Here is a 23,737-nt window from a genome sequence, read left to right as displayed (position 1 = left end):
CATCGGTCCTCCATGTGTTAAAGACAGTCCAGTCTGGTGAAAATATCATATTTTATAATCATAAACATATGATTAAGATTGATATGTTTATTACACCACTAATCTATTTATAAAAAGTATTTTACAATGCTATTATACATTCTGCATTCTTTACATGTTTCTGCAATTTATAATAACTATTCTACAGAAAAGACATCCTATATATATATAAATAAAGCTGAGAAACTACTATCTTAGTTACTATGCACTGTGAAATTTTTCTGTGTCTTTGTTCTCAAGTTAAATTGTGTGATTATGTAAAAAATAGAAATGTAATGCAACATAACATTTTGTACAGTGAATCTAAATTTACAACATGGTATACATCTTAAAACATGGAGGAGGATATGATGTTTATTTCTTCCTGTTGCCAGATACCAAAATTGTTGCAATGCGCACAAAGATGTTAAGGGTATCCAGGTAGATGGAAAGAGACCTGCAAGCAAAGAAAACACAATGGAACCTTTAAAGCCATTATCTTGTCAAAGCACACTTTTTTTCTTATTGTGTCTTTTCACTCTGTCTCTATATTATGAGTACTGCCTGTAAGATGCCCTGTTGAAAAACAGTAAGTCTTCAGGTATGTTACTTTGTTCCACTGAAAGGAATCTACTTTGAAATCTACTTTAAAAGACCAGAATCCATATATTTTTAGCAAAGACTAATTGAGAGTAACAGCATTACAGGGCAATTTTCAGATTTTCTAGATATGTTCTGACCAAATAATTACATAGTATTCAGGAATACCCCATTTTTCTATGTAATTACCCTGCTTTTAAATACATATGTTCTAATGGTCTAAAAGTGTTTCGATTCCTACGAGTAAAATGATTTTGGTTGGGCCTTAAGTCATTACTGCACCAATATTTCCATGGTTGTCTTCATTTCAGATGTAACTTCATCAATGCTGATTCTTCAGTTGTCTCAGAAATACTGTTTTATCTGCCCTTTAACATCCTCATATGTTTAGAGTTGATGGCTGCTTACAACATTCATCAATAAGATTCGTCCACCTTCCTACAAATTTTTCCACCCATTCAAAAAAGATCCTCTTGCTTATAGAGTTACCCCACATTGGACTGTCATTCTGCTGTAAGTTTCAATAGTTTTCATACCCCGTGATCACAAAATCTGGACCTTAAACTGTTATTCTTTGGTGCATTATATCAGTGAAGCAGCCATGCCACAGTTTTATTTCCTCCTGTTTCTTCCATGTGGACACTTTCTAAAATTCTGTTTGTAATCTATGTCTCCTATCCTAGCCATATAGCTTGCCCATCAGTCTTCTAGATTTCACAGTCCTAATGGAACCAAGTGACCTGTATAAATTATAACATTCCTATTTATCTAATACCCAAAATTGCTCACTTCATCCCTGTCACAATATTGTGACATGTTGTGCAACGGAGGACCCCCACCTCCCCAGCGGTACGTGGCGGTAACGTAGCGCTTTCGTTACTATGGTAATAGGCGAGTCATCGCCCCACCACTCTCCCCACGGTGATGTAAAGCGCAACGCGCGGTGACGTAACACGACGACATGGCACCGCTTCCTACTGTGATGTGGCACACAACAACGCTGTTGTCGCGGGCAACAGGTAACAGCGAACGAAATAAAAGCCGGCTGAGCAGCAAGCGAGAGCCAGTGTGTTATCAACAGTTCTCAAGTTGTAATTGATATCCTTCCTTCCAGTAAGAGCTACTGTTTTAAATCCATATATAACACCTTGCAAAATTATTATTTTGTGCATCCAGACCTTCAGCATCTTTGAAACAAGACAGGATTAACAGTATTCAAAGTAAACAGCAAGAAGCACTTCATAATATATACTACCCTTAAATTCATGATCAACCCCAAAAAAAGAGGAGTTTGAAATGGACTGTAACTGGAAACTACCCTCAGCGTGTAATCTAATTTTAATATTGCTTCTGGATTGAGTAGTGTGGAAGATGCAGCTAGTGAGTGCCACATGGGCAGAAGAAAAGGAAACCACCGACTACTGTTTCTATTGCATAGTTATAAGTTTTGTTATTGAATTCATATGTATACCATATATGCTCTTACAGGTTTAATGTTCTTGTAGGGCAACATGAGAAGTTCAGTACTTTTGTAATCAATGCAGTTTTAATTACTATGGTTACGCAGCATTCAATAAATGACATGTAATGTAGTGTATAGGTTTTGTTGACAGATGAAGCCTGTGTCAAGATACAATCCTGCCATTTGGATAGACTGAGGGGGGGAAAAAAATATTTTTTCAGGACAGCTTGTACCCTGACTGGGTTTTAAACCATATACCCTTTCAGTACAAGCTGAACGTATCATCAAAACATTGCATAATGTCAGATATTCAATTTCTTATGCCTGACGTTCTTTATGTATTTTGTTTCGGCAATCTGTAACTGTAACGAAAAAAATTATTAATTTGTAAATCACACTACTTACGCGTTAACTGGATCAAATGGATGCTGGGTATACATGGGATAAACTTCAGCAGCACGGATTATTCTCTGAGTGTCATACAAAAGAAAACCAGAGAACAGCAGGAGGCCACCATATATACTGATGGAATACAGACCTGCCCCAAGGGCAGTGGTAGCAGGCAGAAACATCGAACCTGGAAACAATCAATTTGATCCTACAATACCCAGTAATACAAACAGGAAGATAATCATATGAACAGACCTGAAATACTATGAATCTAAGGATATAAGAATACTGTCATGTGATGGAGTGACTATACATAGACGGGGTTTGGACTGGTAATGCAACTTGTTACTACACTTTACAAATCACTGTCACACACAGATAGTGTTCTCAGTCTGTTACACCCTCCACTAGCCATTGCTTGGTAGTGGCTTCAACAATGGATGTTCCTCTTCCTCTGGGTTCCCAAACTATCCCCAGCCACTGCTACCAGGTTCTCACAGCAACAGCTCAGAATGAATGAACTCCAGTAGTCCTCTACCTTACTCACTAACCAACTCACTGACTCCTCACTTGTCCTGTTTATGATATTCTGGCATGGACTGCACACAAAACACCACTCCTCCATTGTAGTGCAACTGTTGCCATGGAATTTTTGCATTCATGTCTGTTGGCAAAGGTGTTGCGTAACAACAGTTGTTATATAGCTGCTTATTTCGTGGTCGTTGCCTAGCAACGGGTCTACATACCACAGTACAAACAATACCATACTGCAGTCATATTCCCACAGATCACTGAGCTGCTCAAATGGAAGGGTATGATGTTCCTCCCATATAATGGGTTTGCAGAGATTCTAACTGCCTGCAGTATCAACAAAGTTATGTTTTGAAAAATAAACAGGACAATGTTGTTTGATAAAGACAGGATGATAATGTCCAAAAATATATTAAAACTAACTGAGATTTGAGCAGATGACAGAAATCACTAGTTTCACATCTTACTGTATTCAGATTATCTCCATCAAGTTGGCTTTAATTCTACACTAACTGCAGTTCAGCTTGCTTCTGCTGATCTAATAATTCTGAATGTTCTATGATACCATAAATTAATCTATTGCTCTGTTTAATAAGTGTTCTTTCCTTCCTAACCCAGTCCTTAGCTATAAAATTATTATCCCAAGAAACCTTTGCACTGCTTTCAAAAAGCCAAGTGTGTAAGGCAATCTTGGTTTTAGCAGATCCTAAGTATGAAACATCTCTTTTTATACAATTTCTTTATTAAAATCCATCACAACACAACAATATCGAGGTCAAGGCCAAGATTAGCTTAGCTACATGTTTCGGCTATTAAAGCCATCATCAGGCAAATACATGATTAACATATTCCCACCACTGAACTGCAGTACTGGTAAAACTGGATACATGATAATTATTACATTATAAAATGCTTGGCATAAAAGTGCAATGAACTAGACTATATAAAAACGAAAGTCATAGGGTAAAACAAGGTTAAGACTCTTCAAACGATGTTTTATATCATCAAGTCAGTTGTCGGTTGTTGCAATTTTGTTATATTCCCGTGGACATAATGGTATATTCTAGATTTTGTGTCCATGTAATAAACTGCTTTGGAGGACATGGTATGGATGTAGTACAGTATTTACGTAATTGTTCAGCCGGTGCCTCATTTTACAATGTATTTGTCCGTTCTGTAGGAAGTTACAGTTTATATTCGCTACAGAATGGACATGAAGTCTTAACCATGTTTTACCCTATAACTTTCGTTTTTATGTAGTCTAGTTCATTGCACTTTCATGTCAAGCATTTTATAATGTAATAATTATCATGTATCCAGTTTTACCAGTACTGCAGTTCAGTGATGGGAATATGTTAATCATGTATTTGCCTGATGATGGCTTTAATAGCCGAAACATGTAGCCATTCCAATCTTGGCCTTGACCTTGATATTGTTGTGTTCTGACAGATATTAATAAAGAAATTGTATACTATAACACAACAGGATGCACGAAATGAAAACATCTTTTTATATTCAGACACAATACCACTCTGAGTTAATATAACTTAATAACTTAATATAACAAATAACAGAAACAGAGCCCACTAGATATACAGAGCATTTCTCGAAGGGCCAAATGTAACTTCCCCAGCTGTAAGATCATATGAGCAGTAGCTGAACTTGTGTCAAGTGATAAATGGACAGGAAATGATACCATCAGCAAGTGTTACAATGCAGTGTCTCTGTGACTGTTTATCTTGTATGGCTATGACCACAGCTGCAAATCAATCATGGTAATATACGAAGGGGGACCCAAAAATAACGGGAAACGACCTGTTGCGCGCGCATGCTTTGTAGTTATGAGTTGTGCTGATAGATGGTGTTACCTGGGGGTCTCCCGCGACTGTTAGTGAGCTGGCGTCAGTCTGAGTTAAGTGGTTTGTCTGTGGTGCTCTGTTGTGTGCGTTCCTGTTTCAACCCTTTGGCGATTAGTAAGATGGCCGACCAGAAGGAACAAAGAGTGTGCGTGAAATTTTGCTTTCTGTTAGGGAAAACTGCACTTCACTCTTCAAGTCGCGGCAAACATTCACGCGGTTTTCTCTTTGGTCATCTCCGAGCAAGCGAGGAACAAATTTTGCAGACACCCGTCTCATGTGCAAACCTTCGGTTAAAATTCGCTGGACCGTGCTCCATGAGATGTTCGTTTCCTCAGAAAGTTGGTCAATGGTCTTTCGACGATCTTCATCAATTTCACGCACACTCTTTGTTCCTTCTGGTCGGCCATCTCACTAATCGCCAAAGGGTTGAAACAGGAACGCACACAACAGAGCACCACAGACAAACCACTTAACTCAGACTGACGCCAGCTCACTAACAGTCGCGGGAGACCCCCATCTAACACCACCTAGCAGCACAACTCGTAACTACAGAGCGTGCACGTGCAACAGGTCGTTTCCGGTTATTTTTGGGTCCCCCCTCGTATATCAGTTTCCTTCATGTGTCTGTTCTGGTAAGACATTAAAAAATCTTAAAATTTCCATCTTCTAGGATATAGTGCCATGTAGTCCGTATATGAACCAACATTTTGGAGAAATGTATAACTTCCATCTTCAGGGTCAAAAATCAGTTAAGCAAGCAACCAGCAAGAGCAGGTGGCTAGGCAGAATGAGCTGTCAGTTGGGTTAACAATTATCCAGGGACCAGAGGATGAGAGGAAGGGGTGTTGCCCAGTCCCCACTGGCTCGCTACTCTCTCTCACCTGGATTCGCAGGTGAGCCAAGAGGAACCAAGACCCTGAAAATGGAGGTGATATGTTCCTCTGAAACGTCGGTTCATATACAGACTACAAGGTGCTATATCCCAGAAGATGACAATTTTGTAACTAGTGCTGTGAGAACCTCTAATCCTACATTCAGAAATCTGTTTCATGTTTATAGTAATAAACTGAGATGATGAAATACACACCTGAACAATGGGGTGGCATATACAGACCAGGGCAATGCATAAAGACACACGGTTTAAAGCATAACACGAAGGATTTCATTCAAACTGTTAAATGTCATTATATGGCTAAGCAGCAGATACTGATGACAACTGTATTCATTATTGTAGTCGAACTGGTTCAATTTCAGAATCAGATGTAAGCCACGTCCACAGTTTGACTTTAATTTTAGGTTACTTTGTGCAACAGTATCAGACACATAAGTTAGAAATGTGATGATTGTGGGTAGGAAGGATTGTTGGAAGGAGTTGTCATGTTCCATCTGAAGATATTACCCATGTATTTGCCTGGAGAGATTGAGGAAAACTACTAAAAAGTCAGGCAAGCCAAGATTTTTTACATAGGCACCTGCTGAATATGAGTCAGGAGACTTAGTACTCCACCAACCTGTTCAGTAGTTTATATAATGAAAATACTGGTAACAATGAGTAACTGAAATTTATTACACTATAAGTACTTACCAAGGGATGATGCAAAAACTACACCTAAACCAATTGCCAATGGTCCGCCAATACTGAGGAATCTTTCACTTGGTGCACAGACAGCAACAGCTGAAAGCCCACCCACAACACCAGCAGTGTACCTGCAAGGTGGAAATAATTTTAGGTCCCACTTCCTGTGGGTATTTTCTATCTTTTAACATACAGAGGGCCCACAAGGACTACAAGCTTGCTGGACACTAAAAATACAAATCAAAAGGGGCATAAAGCTGGGCCACTAGCATGCTGAAGTAAGTATGCAATTATAGTGAAGTAAAAAATGTTAATGCTCTTCCTGGCTCTACGTCTGATTTAGGTCTCGCCTTCTCAAACAAGATTTTCCAGAACTCCTTCTCCAATACCCTCTGCTTCTGCTTGCTTCTTTTCATGCTATCAGTTGTGGCAATTGGTTAAAAATTAACAATGTTCCGGGGACCATCTCTGTCCCTATCATTTGGGTCTGATGTGACACGATGCAAACAATTGCATCTATATACCAGCACAAGCCTGTGATTGGAGGTGACTGGATTTTTCAATTGACCTAATCCTTCCAGCCACACTATAACCCTGGGGTAGACTCAGCCTCTTAACTTAAATGAGTACCAGGAATTTTCCTAGGGGTAAAGGCTGGCCAGTGCATGAGGCTGACAACCTCACCACCATCTGTGAGCCAAATGTCTTGAAAATGTAGAAGCCTCGACATCTCACAACCTTATTGGCCTCCGCAGCCTGTTACAGGGATAGCTTTACCTTTACTTTTTACCAGGACCAAATGCAACTGAAAACCCCATCCCTGCTGAAGTTTGTGGGGTGGAGCCTGATCTCAGCAGCCTCCTTTATTAAGCAGTCCACAAAAGGTGATGCTTTATTCAGTACGGCAGTATGGCTGAAGTTGACAATGGGACCCATTTTGAATCTGTGTTCTGCAATCACTGATTCTCTGGCTGGTCCAAGCATAAGTGCTTAACGTGTTCCTTGCACCAGGTCTAAATGGCTCTGCCCATCTGTCCAACATACACCTCGCAACACTCAACACAATATGTCCCTGCAACTTTCTGGCATAGTTTTCCCTTAACAGGTCTGAATATATGATATTTATCTTCACAGGTATGTGAACTGTCTCAATGCTGGATGTGGAAATGTTCAAAATCTTCAAATCTTACATGACCTTCAGTACTTCCAGATTTTTTCTGTACTATCAAGACACCTGAGTTCTGGTCTCTCTTTGCCTCTTCTTCCTTCTGGCTTTCCAAAGGCTAATATTCTGCAGGTTCACCATTCATTCTGTCTAGATGTCTGGCCCTCAGCTGACCTGCCATAACTTGCAGATCAGCATCACTAAATAACTGATACAGTTTATCAGTGAATCATTTTTCCATTGGTTATTTTCCCTTTTTGGTCCATTCATTATCCCTAAGACCCTGCTTTCAAACACTGAAGAATTACATTCATCACCCTCTGTAAGGATCTGAGTTTTCCATCAATATGATATGACCAGCCTTAACAACACCAGCATCCTGGCTAAGAAATCCAACTGCAGGGACCAGCTCATACAGGAAGTGACAGAGACTAAGCTCCACCCCAACAATATTAACAAACAGGGCAGGTTCTCCCTCAACAAACTGTGGAAGCCCATCATTCACTTCCTAAAGAAAAGGAAGAAGTCCTGCTCTAAAGACAAATCAATCACTTCATCCCAAACAATACCCCTTTAACCATGCTTGTGTGGAAAGAAAAGGGCTGTTTCTTCACATCCTATTCACTGGGACCCTGAAAAAGGACTATTAAGTTCCCAATTCTCAAGTTCAAATTCCCCATCTGTTAGAAAGATGTGGCCCTGAAAAGGGCCATTTTGACACAATTCTACTTTCCTTTGGAAAACAACAGTGCATTCCTGGATAGGTCCATTCTCTCTCACTATTCTATTTCCCACCTATGATGGTAACCCAGTGTGCCCCTTATAAGGGCTGCTTTATGTCCTATGCGTCCCAGTGGCTTCAACCAGAGTCCTTTTTTTATCCCCTCTCCTTGAGTCACATGACCTTGTAACTTACCTATATAAAACATGCCTATTCCTGGAACCTACACACTTAAACCCTATGACTGAGGAAACATATTTTTCCAAAACATTGGCATCCAAACACAAAAGTGTAAGGTGTCTCAACCCAGAAGACCATACATACATCTTCCTAAGTTATATGCAATACTTGAACCGTAAGAACTCACCAAGCAGCACGTACAATCAGGGGACCTCCTATGAAGCACAATGGAGCAACAACTGCACCCAAAATAGCAGTATGAGCTATCCAAGCAAGTTGCTTGGTGCCAAAACCTTCTTTGTAAGGAATGCTCTGCACTACCATGCCACTTCCAATCACAGCTGCAAGGGTTCCTGCCAAACACTGGGAAACAACATGTAAGTATATGACAGTTATATTGCAACAAAGACCAGTGGCTATCTAGACTGAAGCCACTCTAGTATTCTCCTGATAATCAGAATAGTTAAATTGCACAATAGCACTTCTGTTGAATGAAAGCCCTCTCACAACATTCACTTTGGTCAGAATGCATGTACATAAGAACGAAGTGAAAATAATACAAAGATGACAAAAGAGGAATGAGAAAAGTCAATCAATTTGAACAAATATATGCTGACAACAATAAGAGACTTAAATTCAGGAAAGATCTATTATCATTCAAGTCAGTCAATTTATTTTTAATGTCATCATGAAATTAAGCAGATACGTTCAACATCTAGCCTGCTTTCCAGGTTATTCACTGTGCTGTATTCTTGATGCTCAATAACCGGGGCTTAAAATCCTGTGGTATGCAGACTCATTGCTAGGCAATGACCGCAGTCATGTGCTGTGTGTCAAAATAGTCCAATAAATCCAGTCACCAATCCAAACTCCATCTATAGCCAAATATACACATAACAACAATATAATACCAAAGTCACTTTAAAAATATCCATTCATCCACATATTTAGTCGAGGCTAGTAATGTACTTGGCACGTCTCCATTAATTTTCTCATGGTAAACATTCTTCTGAAGCACTATCCACATTCATTTAAATTCTCCTACAATTCTATAACCATGAACATCAGGGATTAGTCCTAATAGGCTGTTCCACACCCTTATAATTTTATACAGGGAGTTTATTTGAGAGTTCTCTGCAAATTGGCCCATCCAGCAGGAAGATGACAAGATCTTCCCATCAATTGTCTATGCACATGTTTAGACCCACAGCACAACTGATAACACACAGACCACCAAATCACAAACAAATACCCTTCCTGATCACAGCAGATGCTGGAAATGGTCCCTGCTGTTACACACACACTTCCCTGCACTCCCATAAAACGTTCACATTCATGTGCTGAGGTGCTTTCTCGGAAACAAAGCAAAATATGATATGTGAATCTTCGAACTCTGGTCTCATGTGCAACTTGTCTAAGGGACTTTAAATGGAATGTTCAAGTCTTGCATTGATTTCATCCAGCTTCTCTCCAGTGAGCATCCAGTATTTTGATTTTTTTTTACCCCATAACAACCATGTCTGTCTAAATTTACTTCTGACTGTATGAATACCTTATCTACGTGAAACAGTAACATCCTGAAATGTAAGCGAGAATTTTCCCATTACTTTTCACATGGGTATTATACACGAACACTCAGTTCAATGTGTAAATCTCAAGTGCCATTTTGACACAAGTTATGAAACTGACTTAGAGTTTAATATATTAGCTTCAAATTACAGTCAACAGGCATGTAATTCACAAGCTTGCTTCATGGCACCTATTTAGAGCTTTAATGGGGCAATATTAAAGATAGATTGTAATGTGTATAGGCTACTGGCCTCCAGACTGTACCACAAGCCTGAACATGCACCATGAATCATGCAATTTGGTGTAGGTAGCATGTGACCTTTCTGTTGGATGTGCTGAACAATTTGCAGTTGGCTCTTAGGTAATTTCCCAGTGAAGTCAGAAATTGAAGTTGTACCTAAGACACACAAGGGAGTGGTGGTATAGCTCCATCATTCTTAACCTCAGCACTAGATGGAGGTCAGTGGTCAGCCTCATGCCCCAGAGACTTTATTCATATTCAATACTCAAAAGTTCATCCAACCTAGGTTGGTGCCTGGTGAATTCAAACAAGCCAACTCCAAAAACAAGGGGTTTTCACGATTGAGGAGAGAATGGACTAACAAGCACAACCCTTGCAGATGCTGCTACTGATGATACTGATGATGAAGACACTAGGGCCCAAGCACTAAATGTCAGTTTTCTACAAACCTACTTTATGGTCAGTTTCACTTCCACACTTTCATCTGTTTTCTTCTGATCTGTGTCACTTTCTGTCCATTGACAGGTATTGAGGCAAAACAGTTCAAAATTACTGATAACAGAAACATTTTAATATTCTCAAATTCTTCACGATTGCTGTAGTTGCCCTCCTAAACTATTTCCTATGCAATAATCTAACAATAGGAGTAGCTCACAGTACTCACTAATAATGAGTTTCTTCCCATGAATCGCATTATACCAGGTGAGCGAAATGCTGCTGCAGCGGTGGCTGCTGTTACACCAAGTGAACCCCCAAAATAGAAGTACGTGTCCTTAATTCGTTTGCGAACGTAATCAGGCCATAAACTGTAACAAGAAAAGTTCTTTCACCATACACAGGGAATACAGTTTTCCCTTCTCAAAACTAATTATCATAGTTTCTCACACTTATGGCCCCAGTTTTGAGACATTAATTTGATAAAATGTTTTTCACAGTTGAGTTGTACAAAAGTTAACAGTTTTCAAATGCAATAAATAACTATCAGAGTATTACATGTCAAATTTAAACTCATCTTCACATAAATTTTAATATTTGATCACACTAATCACAGACATATATTTCACCACTGTGCCATATAAGTATGGCTTGTAATGCGGGCTTCATTATGGCAACAAAAATTAACGGAACGGTATATTTCTTAAGTTATACACACATAAAAGCACTGCAGAAATGGCATTTTTCTGGCACATTCATCATAATGAGTGATTTCTAACTTGATGTGACTGCTCTTCCATAACCTTGCACCAATTTTACTTGCAGTTTTGCTTCTGACATAGCTAGCGGACACACTGGTCTCATTAACAAGCCTCTCTATCCTGCCCTTGTCTATGAGAAACTTTGCGTTCCAGAATCCAACTGTGAGCAGCCTACCTACTCTACCCAAATGAGAAATGAAATTTACGTCCTCTGCAGTTCCTCATCAGTATCTTTCCTTCCTTATCATACAGGTTTCCCCTTCCCCTAAGCTTCCACTGGTTTAGGTGGGATGATGAATGTACAGGCACATTTAAGGCTCTATCACATCAAACAACTACCTGTGGTCTGGGTGGCAAAAGTTGTTAAAAACTTTACTTATGAAGAAACGGTTGCATTATAAACAGTTTTTGTAACATTAAATCACATAACTCAAAGCTTCTGCCTAATCCTCTAGTTTTGCTGTTTAATGCTCATTGAAAAACATGCAAGTCATTTAACTTTAATGTCTAGCTATCTATAAATCCTACTATTTTTTGTTTAGACAGATAATTTTGCTGTTTTAATCTTCATTAAAAATTGAATAAAATACAAAATTACATACATATAAAGTCCACATAAATTAAAACAGCATAACCTGGGGAACAGCTGTATGCCCAAACACAAAGTTCCTTTATTTATGTGACTGCGGCAAAGAACAGTAATGACTGAGCTGCTGCACTTACATGGAACGATCAATTGCTCCACTTTCATTAGCAAGGCCCAAGCCATAAAAGCATAGTGCACCAAGTCCAAGTGCTGCTCCTCCAGCTACGGCTCCTTTCCCAATATTAAATGCTGAAAATCAATGCACAGATCCAGTCCTAAGTTTAAATCTATACATGTTTACATGTGCTGTGGAGTCGCCAAACAAAAATGCATTCATCCTCTATTAAATATTAATTAATAATACCAAACATACACTTTATAACAGCTTCCACCTACAGAACCTTACTGATCTTCTCTGTGAGTTGGTAACCTCACTGCTGATAAGGTGGATCCAGATGGGAGAAATGTCCCTACTAAGTTGGCTGATTGGATTGGTAAAGCATGCCATATGGGCCGATTCCTTGTATTTCCTATACCTACTGTTACTTTAAATTTCCAAAATCCTAGCTTCATTCCAGCCTACCCTGAGACCCTCTTTGTGGGTTAATTTTGATTTTTCTAAAAGACTCTCTTAAATCTTTAATAAGCAGAAAGTGATTCATATCCATAAGATCCCTCTGCTTAATAATCAACAGAACAAAGTATTGTCTAACTGATATGGGTGCTGGGGCATGAGGTTATTGCTGGAAATGAAGCAGCAGACCAATTAGCTAAAATTGGAGCTTAACACCCGTTCATAGGACCTGAACCAGCCTGTGGCATCTCTCTAGGAGTTGCCAAACAGGCAATCAGGGAAACACAAGGAATACTGGGAATCCTTAACTGGACTCAGGCAAGCAAAGGGACTCATACGAGGACCTTCAGCTAAAAGAGCAAAGGAACTGTTGAAGCTCAACAGGAACCAGCTACGATGGGTGGTAGGACTACTTACAGGACACTGTCACCTCAAAGGACACCTGTCCAAACTGGGACTGAGTGATAGTCCCACCTGTGAGAGGTGTCAGCTAGAAGATGAAACAGCCACACACGTCCTGTGTGAATGTGAGGCATTGGCTTATTTAAGATTATGTGACTTGGGCCAGTACTTCATGGAACCAAGTAACTATTTTGACGTCCCCACATCCAAGATCCTGCGTTTCATCCGAAGCGTCGGTTTGCTGAGGGAATGATTAAAAAACGGGGAAGCACAATAGACCTAAGGTCGCGGTGCAAGGGCCGAGAAGGCCTACCCCTCATATATTCTATTCTATTCTAAGTATTGTCTACTCCAGCTTCAGAATCTACAAAATCTATCCTTAATCTTTCAAAACATGTTCTCACAGATTCTGAGGAAGTAGTCCTTAAGTAGGGTTTTGAACTTTTTGGTAATGAATCCTCACTCCAATCTGGACATGGTATGTACTGTGAAATATGTTGTTTCAAAGTTTCCACAGCCTCTAAGCATAGATTTTGAGTGGAAGATCAGGTCCACATTTAAGAAGTCTTAAGTCTTCCATGCCTAACATGACCAAAAGGTATTCAAAGCTGTGAAATCTTTGAGGCTTAACAAAGACATTAGGATTCTTCAGGCAGACAAAGGCAATTGCATGGTGTTACTGGATGTATCCAAATACAAGGATAGGTTGAACACTGCTAGATTCCAGAGTTTATGAATGCTTGCCCAAAGATCCCACAGCTATGGTTGAGAAGGTACAGAAACTCCTTTCAAAACACAAAACTGCTCTTCTGACAGATCTAAAACATAAGTTTACTCCATACCACAGCAAACCTCCACATATATATCATCTTCCCTAGATTAATAAACCTGACATTCCTCTCAGGCCTACAGTCAAGTCAATTGGTTCCCCTTCCTATGCCCTGGCTGGTTTTCTCCATAAGACACTGAACCCTCTTGCTAGAAAATTGGAATCCTTCATAAAGAATTCAAGCTACTTTGTACAGTTGCTGAAGTCTGTACACCTTCAATCTCTAGATACCTTTGTTAGCTTCTATGATGTTGGTCTTTTCACTATTGTACCAGCTGATGAAGCCCTACAAGTCATCAGAAATAAGCTCCATAATGATGACACACGAACCTGCTAGAAGTTTAGGACCAATCAAAAAGAAAAAATGGACACTACTGTGTCAACATTTGTCTTTATTCATTGCTGGTGGTATCACTACATGTTTTGACATTTTTCTAGGGTCATCATCAGGCATACACGGATACTATTAACTTCTGAATTGTGTCATTAATCAATATGAATTCATAATGTGTCTGTAGGATTATTCTACACTGACAAATATATTGTGTACGCCTGATGATGATGCAAGAAAAGGGTAGAAACATGTGATACCACCAACAACGAATGAAAATAAATGTTAACACAGTTGTTTCTATTTTCTTTCTTTCTGATTATTTGTTGTGCGAGTGTCCCAAATTATACCTTTTCATAAATAACACACAACAGGATGCATAGCATAGAAGTTATCCAAGTATTCACTGACCCAGTTATTAATTCAAATGGTAGCATTCATCTGGACCGCCTCTGTGTTCTAGTGGTCAGAGTTCCTACGTGCGGGTTTGATTCACGGCTCTACGAGATTTTTTCTGAGAAATAGTGGATCTGGAATGGGGTCCACTCAGCCCTGTGATGATAACTGAGACCTATTTCAAGGAAATAGTGGCTCCAGTCTAGAAAACCAAAATGGTCATGGGGATTTGTTGCGCTCACCACGCGACGCCCTCTAGCTGATAAAGTTGGCACTAAAATTCGCAAACAAGCAGCAGTCGCTCAGTCGATATAGTTCACTTCACAGAGTTTTCTTAGTTCTCATCTGAAAAAGAGGAAAAGCTTCTGGGCTCTGTGTATATATCCCATATGTGAAGGGGTTTTCAGAGAAGTTCAAACGTGTACAAAATCGATGTAACACTGGGATGACCTTCAAAACTAAACACACTCTTAAGAGTTCACTCACAAAACCAGGCCGAAAAGATTTATGCAACAGGCAGCAGAGTGTATCTATAGCATTCCCTGTGAATCTGGCAGAAGCTACATTGGTGAAGCAGGCAGATCTCAAGCTGTGCAGCTCCGTGAACACAGGCACAATCTCAAAGGGGGTCTTCTATAAAAATCAGAATTAGCCCAACATGCATGTGAAGAAGGTTGTAGGCTAGGCTGGGATGAAGCTAGAATTTTGGAAACTGAAAGTAACAGCAGGTACAGGAAATGCAAGGAACTGGCCCATATGGCATGCTTAACCAACATAATTAGCCAACCCAGTCCGGACATTTCACCTATCTGGATCCCCTTATTGGCAATTTTCACAGAAAAGATCAGTACAATGTGACAAATTCTTCAGGGGTTTCTACAGGGTTTTAGTCCTGAGTGTTCAGTTTTTACTCCACAGATGGTGCTATCAGTAGGCTCAAAACACTGTCACAAATTCTCCATTTAATCCTGTGCAGTAGTTTTCATGGTCTTCGTTTGTTAGACAGATTTATTGCAAAAAAAATTTCACCTCTGTTTCTATCTTAGTTTTGAGTCTGTGCAGCTTCATCACAATTTTTATTGTACATTATCCTGTTATCTCAAACTCAGCCTGGTCTCAGGTATTTATATAGCTGCAGTAATATGGGCACGGGTTGTCCAATGATTGAGGTTAGCTCTTTCTAAGGGACTCCACAGAACAGATGTATCCCATTTATCAGAAGATGGAAACAGGGCCAGTGTATGAAGCACGTTTTCTAGTTTCTAGAATACTGGATGATGGACAAGGTCCAAAAACCCAATAATTCTGAAAACAAATATTAATTTACAGTTTCTGCTGGCCTTACTGTAAGCAACGTAACATCTCAGGTAAAGTAGGTGTCATCCCAAAACATCTTGCTTATAGAATAAATTAAAGGTTCACAAATAAATGTGAAACCACGAACTTTGCCGTAACGAGAATTCAACCATATCTAAACATTACCAATTGTCTTTACCTGTGTCACCAGCAGGTGCCATAGCTCGTTCTCTAAGTGTTCGTCGTCTAGATACACGTTGAAAGGTACTTCGGGCATCATCGCCAAATGTGCGGATCAAGTACTTCGGCACTGATGGTCGTATTACTGGCAATGACTTAACCAGGGACGCTTTTATCGCAGGCGTCAAGGAGCCCTCGGCCAACTTCATACACAATGTTAGCATCACTGGTTTAAAAAAAACACAAATATAAGTGCAATGGGAGAAAAATATATGGGTACTAACAGAAGGTGGGGAGAGATGGGCCTATGACTGAAAAGGAAGATGATTTTATCTTTAATCAGTACATGCCTAAAGATAACACTGAAGAACTGAAGTTGTATGATTATGCAAATTGTTGGACAAAACTTAAATGAACAAAGACACAGACCTACAAGAATATTTAATACAAGAAAGTAACAAACAGAACATATTGGATAAAGTTTATAATATGACAATTCACTTCAGTCTACTTAACATGCATGACTTCATACAAAGTCAAACTTGCTTCAGAACTTGAATTTTTCTTATGCTTATTGGATAAATAATATATATGTTACTAAAAGACAGTTGCCTTATTATTACTTTCAACATGCATGCACCAACTGAGTGTCAAAGTGACCTGCTACGAAGAAATATGGGTACTTCATTAAATTTTTATGTACCACAGGACACGGACGTTTGGAAATTTCAATGCAGAAGGATGGACACACATTTTCAAAGGGCTGAGAATAAGTTCCTTGCCAGTTCTCCTTTAACAACTCTCTAAGCATTAGATGATAATAACTGGATTTGAACAGTACCCCACTTTTAAATCGCACAAAAAACGTGATAACAAGCAATACGAAAATGATGCAATAGTCTACATACAAACTTTCCTAAACACGTAACACACTTCAGTTTTGTATATTCGTGTCTCAACCAACGGTAATTACTTACTTTCAAACGGTCCGTTTTCGATTTGCAACGAACCAACGAATTCAAGTACTTCCTACGACCTACAACCATAAACTATTACTTTGTCCGCGTTATACAACGCAGTACTACCAAGCTACGAAGATTCAAACCACCACAGAACAAACGACTAAACCACGGTAAACACCGATTACAAAATACAGATGTGCGACAAAACCTTAATTGTTGGTAACGTAGCTGGGGGCACCGATTACAAAAAGGCAATGAACTTTTATCTTATTTTGTATCTTCTACTTTAATTGTAACACCAACTTGAGACAAACATTTTTATGTTAGTATATTATACGACACGTTGCACTTGAATGGATCCATATTGGTGGTTCAATAACTATACGTATTCCTATATATAACTGCCTATAACTATATGTATATAACCGAAACATGTAGCAGGAATAAAAATCGAATTGTAAAACTTTAGAAAGCGTGTATAATTTTTGTGATGACGGTTAAACAAATGCCTATACATATATCTGGTACACTTTAATATAGAATGAAGTGAAGTTTCATATTTCATTTACAAATTTGGCCTCTTAGGATGGACTAAGAAACATTGAGGCCTATCCGGGAATAGAGTTCAGGACGCTGGGCAGAAACTGAACGAGTAACCTGTTAGAAATTAAGGTAATAAGAAATATAAAGCACAAAACATGCAGTTAATGTATATCCTTCAGTTCCAACAGAGCAGAGCGAAAATATTGAAGTGCTGATGGTCTGGAATAGGATATGTGCCTTGTAGCCTCTCTGATGACAGTCCAGTTAAACCACTAATGCAAAGTGCAAAATGTGTACAGTTTTCATAGTAGCAATGCAGAAGCTGGTGTGAAAGATGAAGCATTGTGGAATGTTTTAATGAATCCAAGTTCTAGTCCATTCTTATATGAATGGAAATCATGCTAAATGTTTGATAAATGAGTTTATGACGGGCTCACAGTGATTAGTCATAGGGCATATTAGGGTTTCAGTGCCTGAAGTGCTTTGTCCAGAAATTGAATATCTATAGAATTTTAGTCAGCAGCTGTAAGGATGACAATAGATTTATTTATGCCGTTTTCAGTATTTTTTAACTCTCAAACAGTTTAGCACAGTGAGAGAATATGTAATTGACCTGGTCGTGGAAATATAGCTTAGCATCAGTAAACACTCCCGGGTCTTTTATAGAATCGATCCGGGCTATTGACGATTGACAAGGTTTATAATCGTAGATAAGTACGTCGGTCTTCCTGGAGAAGGATATAACTTTAATTTTACTGATGTTGAGTTTCATACAGTTAGCAACGTACCGACCATGTAGCGTTAATGTCAGACTGAAGTAGATAGCAATCCTGAGGAGAACTAATGGCAAGGTAAATTCTGACGTCATCAGCAAAAAGCAGACACTTAGAATGGGCAACTGCATCGCACATGTCATTAATAAACACAGTGAAGATAAGGGGTCCCAAGACAGATCCCTGAGGTACACCGGAGAGAACTTCAAAAGATGAGGAAAGAACACCAGAAACACGGACCTGGATTTTCCGGTTGGATAGGTAACTGCGAAACCAGCTTACATAACCACCAGAATACCCAATAGCACTAAGCTTATGAAGAAGAGAAAGTGGGTCCAGGTGGAATGCATTGCTGAGATCAAAATAAATGATCAGATGCGTAAAAAATGGTGTCCTGTCATGACCATAAAACCTAGACATCAGACAACTGGAAACGCTTGAACTCTTCGATCTTGGTTTGAAACGCATGCAGGTGAACTTCCTGGCCAGCCCAATCACCACATTTGAACATCATTGAACTATTCTTTTCAGTTTTGGAGACTAGAGTGAGGAACAGATACCCACCTCAAACATCAATAAAGCAACTTGAAGATATTCTTCAAGAAAAAGGGTATAAAATTCTGAACACTGTTCAAAACTTGTATGAGTCCATTCAAAGAAGGATTGCGGCAGTATTGAAGGCAAAAGTTGGTCCAGCAGAATGTTATAAACAAATATGTACGGTGTCCATAGTGTTTCCATTGTTTTGTCCAAACCCTGTGCCTCATACGAGGTACATCTTGGGGGTTGCTTGCAGTTGGCCCAGACATGGCCAAAGTTTTGGCAATTGTAGTACTGTGTAAGTCTGGTCTCTTCGAAGCTGGACTTTTATAAACTGGTTTCGGACGGAATATAACGCACCATCTAGGAGCCTTTGATCACGGCCGCTGTCATGCAACGAATCCTCTACTGTGCTTTCATCTCCGTGGATATGCTTTTGTTGCTTAAGGTATTCCTAATCAATGGCCTAGTGTTATTGCGTTTCCATGGATTCCCGGCACGCGACATTGCTCCTTCTAAAAGCAGTTCATCCCGAACAGCCTAACGTTACTTCCCTTCGTATCCTCCGCCCCCTTCCTCAAAGGTGCTCGTCCCGAACAGCTCTATGGTCCGTCGTTCGTTGGTCCTGCCGTATTACATTCACCCCTCACTTTCTCTCACATTCATTCTAGCTGGGGAGGCGGTGCTTCTATATTATCGGTTCCTCCCCTATGCGCTTTTTTTTTTCGTTTCGGAGGGGGTCGACCCCTCCACAAGGTCCAATCCTTGTTTTGTCGTAGGCCGACAGAAGATCCGGCTATACGCTTCTCGATCTCTAGTCCAGTCGTCTCCCTGTATGTCCTGTTAGATTCTTTCTTTTCCAGTAGTGGTCGCTGTCTTCCGCTCCATCCTCCTATACTGTTTGCGGTTTTCCTCCCTTTCCTCGGATATAGCGGCTCTTCTACATCTTGGCTCCTTACGCCCTTGCTGCATTCCAGTTTCGGCTGACGTCTACTCCCGAACGTCTGTCCGGTCCAGATTTTTTCTACCACACTGGGTCTGGTACAAACTTTTCTGGCTATGTTCCTCTTGTGCCATGCCACTCTGGCGCGGCGAGTCGTACCTCTGCGGGCGACGGCCAGTTCCTTCCTCCGGGATCCTCAAGTTCCCTATAATGGCAATTGTAAAATGACAGTGAGGAATTTTGTACAAATTTTTATATATAATTTGATACACCTATGAACAGTCGAAGCATTTTTAAAGTGAAATTTAAAAAAGTCTCAGTATGTACAATACAGTACAGTTGATGAAGGAGTCTGATTGTCACACGACTGCTCATGACAGTTAGTCTACTCCAGCAAATCCTTGTGATCCTTCAATAGCTTGAACGAGCTTATCACGTAGTTGCTGGTAACTTTTATAAGGAGGCAAATCTAACATATTGAAGCATGTATGGGCACGTGGATAATTTTCTGGCCGACCCCATTTCTGTATGGTAAACAGATGCGGACCATTGCTGCCATATAGTTCTTTAAACCCATTCATAGGAACACGAGAAGTTCCTGTTACAAACTGCAGGAGTCTTGCTCGCATCTCATTATTAAATGACATGACAACCGCCCAAAACCACTTCACAGTAATATGAGAGGGATTATAGATGCCTTTATACACCGTATTCTTCTTCCAGTCGTTGACATCAATATTCTGTATGCCACACATTAGTAGTTCAAGCTCATGTTCATCAAATATCTTGACGTACTTAAGGGGCACAAGGCCACAAAAACCTTGAAGAAATGCATTCATCTGATCTTGTACTCGTGAAACAAACCGCCAATTGATAATCAACCTTATATATTCGTCCTTATTCTCATTTGTAAGAGGAATGTTTGCACCATCTGGTTTCAGTTCCCGCCGTGAAAAGTGACCAAAGCTCTCTTCATCCAAACTGAAAGTAAGTTCAAGTTTTGAAGGATCATTCTCCTTGATCCAAAGTAAAGAATTGTAGTATTCTGAATCAACACCTTCCATATCTTTTAGAACGATTGGCTTGCCCAACATCATCTTGTAAAAAGGACGGATGATAAAAGCATCCAGCAGTTTACCATGATAAACAGCCATCCCAACAATCCGACCAATAAACTTAAAATAATTGAGGTGTTCTTCATTGTACAACCTGGATAATGGATTAATCTGAAGGGTGTAGTTATCCATAGCAGAATATTCAAATAAACCATAGTACGGATTGAACATCTCCTTGGACACCAGAAGGAACCACTCGCGAGTCAATCCACCATAATCCCAGGCCACTTCACCATCAAACTGGACCCATAACTTGGTTTTTAAGAGCTCCATTCGGTTCACACTACTGATGATTCTGTACGAATCTTGCAGAATATGCTGTCTTCTTACCTTGATCTCAAACTTATTTGGCACATTGATTGGTTTCTTTAATTTAGATTTCAAATATTTATACTTCAACTTGTAGTCAAAAGAGCGTGGCACTGCTGGACCAACAATCTGTATGTTATACAATCTTGGATCCTCCCACTGAATTTTCCTGGTATTATGATCAATAAATAATCTTCTGTCTTTATGAACTCGTTCTTCCCACCCCTCTGGCAGAGCCCCTCTGGCAGGCCGTTGTTTAGGTGGATGGTTTTGGTTTGGCATGGGGCTGGCACTTCCTGTGCGAGGATCTACCCATGTTGTAGCCCTTTCGTTGTGATCAATGAAAAAAACCCGACCACTGGGTGCTAATTGCATTGTCCATCCCTGAGGTAGTCCTTCAAAGTTCATATCCGATGAAATCGGCGCTCGGGACTGATCAGTACGGTCTGTAATATCATGAGGTAGTCCTTCGGAGTTCATATCCAATGAATTCGGTGCTCGGGACTCAGGTGTGGATAAAGTTTCTGCTTCGTGCTGGTACTGATCAGTACGGTCTGTAATAATACGAGGTAGTCCTTCAGAGTTCATATCCAATGAAGTCGGTGCTCGGGACTCGGGTATGGACAAAGTTTCTGCATCATGCTGGGACTGATCAGTACTGTCTGTAATATCATGAGGTAGTCCTTCAGAGTTCATATCCAATGAATTTGGTGCTCGGGACTCAGATGTGGACAAAGTTTCTGCTTCATGTTGGGACTGATCAGTACTGTCTGTAATGTCATCAGCCTGATGAACTGCTGAGTTACTTTCTCTTCTGTTAGCTTCAATGTCATCTACACTAATGTGAAACCGTCTCTGAAATTCTGTAACTGCAGATTCTAGACTACGCACAAGGACTTGACCATCATTGTTAAAGGAAGGCCTTTCCCACTGAATAGAACGGGCAATATGGTTCAAATAGTACGTGCGGCCATTAGCATCCTGTCGTTCTTCCCATCCATGTGGCAGAGATGGTAACTGTTCCTGGTTCTGAGCAGCAGACTCCACATTTGGCATGATGGGTTCATCAACAATCTTCAAGTCAGGATCTGACTCCTGTCGTGATCTCAGAACCTCTTCACCAGGCCTCATTATCTCTCCTCCTCCTGCTGGCTCTCCTATAAAAGCATGGTACAACTCCAGGTGACCTCTCACTCGAGATCTGGCACTGCGAGGGCGGAGAATATACTGTTTGGATGGTATAGTTCTTCCTTCTTGCTCCGTAGGCAGATTAAGAAGAATCAACTCCACCATTCCCATGAAACCATCACGAGTCAGCCGGTTCTTATCGAAAACTTGTAATACAAGCTTATGTTCTGTTGGTTTAACAACAAATATAAACTCTTCATCCCACTTGGGGTTCAGGGTCATTTTCTTCTTTTGTGTGAGAACTGAATTAACAGTTACATCTCCATTAATTGAACGGAGGTCTATCCTTACATAAGGATTACTGGATCCAAATATGTGTTTTTTTGCTAGTCCATGACCTTCTATAACCCTCAGTCTCAGTGTAATTATTTCATCCATCTTATTTAACAAATGTCTGCTTTTGAAACTTCAACTGACTCGAACTGGAACTGGAAAATTGTCTAGTCCCTTCGAAGCTGAACTTCTATAACCTGGTTTCAGAAGGAATATAACGCACCATCTAGGAGCCTTTGATCTAGACCGCTGTCATGCAACGAATCCTCTGTTGTCCTTTCATCTCCGGGGAAACGCGTTTGTTGCTTATGGTATTCCTAAGTAACGTCCCAGTGTTATTGCGTTTCCATGGATTCCCGACACGCGACAAATATTAATGATGCTTACAGTTCTGATAATTACTATTGCATCCTCATTTTAAGTACATTTCAAAAGCTGTAAACAGTCTTCTGTAGCTTCTTGGGTTTGAACATATACACGGTGTGTCCACGATCCGTTAGGACTCATTTTTCTTAATTTTGCCCTGAAATGCCATTTGTTAGCGAGTTGTGGCATTAAGATTCTTGAAGTTTCAGCTGTGGCTGTCTATAATTTCAAAGCGCAAGCATCGCTGCATCATGTGTTCTGACCTTGAAAGTAATAGTACTGTTCTGACACTCGTCGGAAAATGGCGCTTGAACAGAGAGCCAACATCAAATTTTGTTTGAAGTTAGGTAAAACAGCCGGAGAAGCGTACGAAATGATGAATAGTGTGTACGGTAGTGATTGTTTGAGTCGCTCGAATATTTTTCGATGGTATGCTCCACGTGCATCAAAGCCGAGAACAAGTCGCGCTGAAGAAAATGTGAAAAAAGTGACCGAAATCCTTGCATCTGACAGATGTGTTTCTGCAAGACTCATCGAGGAGCTTTTGGGAATACCAAAAAGTACTCTGCATCAAATTTTAACCGAGGATTTTGGCAAACGGAAGGTCTGTACGGCACGCGCTG

At 40.0% G+C, this 23,737-nt stretch overlaps 2 protein-coding genes across 2 annotated transcripts; both read right to left on the bottom strand.

Moving 5' to 3' along the window:
• Nucleotides 1–276: 276 nt before the first annotated feature.
• On the bottom strand, nt 277–17,210 carry LOC111864040 (growth hormone-inducible transmembrane protein). Its single transcript, XM_023850989.2, has 8 exons — nt 17,080–17,210; nt 16,122–16,328; nt 12,232–12,343; nt 10,977–11,118; nt 8,690–8,865; nt 6,446–6,567; nt 2,486–2,657; nt 277–475 (listed from the first exon to the last, which is right to left on the bottom strand). Coding segments are annotated over exons 1-8 (1,014 nt in total). The 5' UTR covers nt 17,081–17,210; the 3' UTR covers nt 277–393.
• A 3,033-nt stretch (nt 17,211–20,243) lies between these two features.
• On the bottom strand, nt 20,244–22,853 carry LOC111864023 (E3 ubiquitin-protein ligase Nedd-4). The gene is made up of 2 exons (XM_023850952.1): nt 22,335–22,853; nt 20,244–22,304 (listed from the first exon to the last, which is right to left on the bottom strand). The coding sequence occupies exons 1-2, from the start codon at nt 22,851–22,853 to the stop codon at nt 20,244–20,246; spliced, it is 2,580 nt and encodes an 859-aa protein (XP_023706720.1).
• Between the last annotated feature and the right edge of the window lie 884 nt (nt 22,854–23,737).

Source organism: Cryptotermes secundus, unplaced genomic scaffold (assembly GCF_002891405.2).
Source record: "Cryptotermes secundus unplaced genomic scaffold, Csec_1.0 scaffold303, whole genome shotgun sequence".
NCBI classification, from domain to species: domain Eukaryota; kingdom Metazoa; phylum Arthropoda; class Insecta; order Blattodea; family Kalotermitidae; genus Cryptotermes; species Cryptotermes secundus.
Note: the sequence above shows the minus strand (reverse complement) of the source record. Positions and strands in the feature narration are given on the sequence as shown.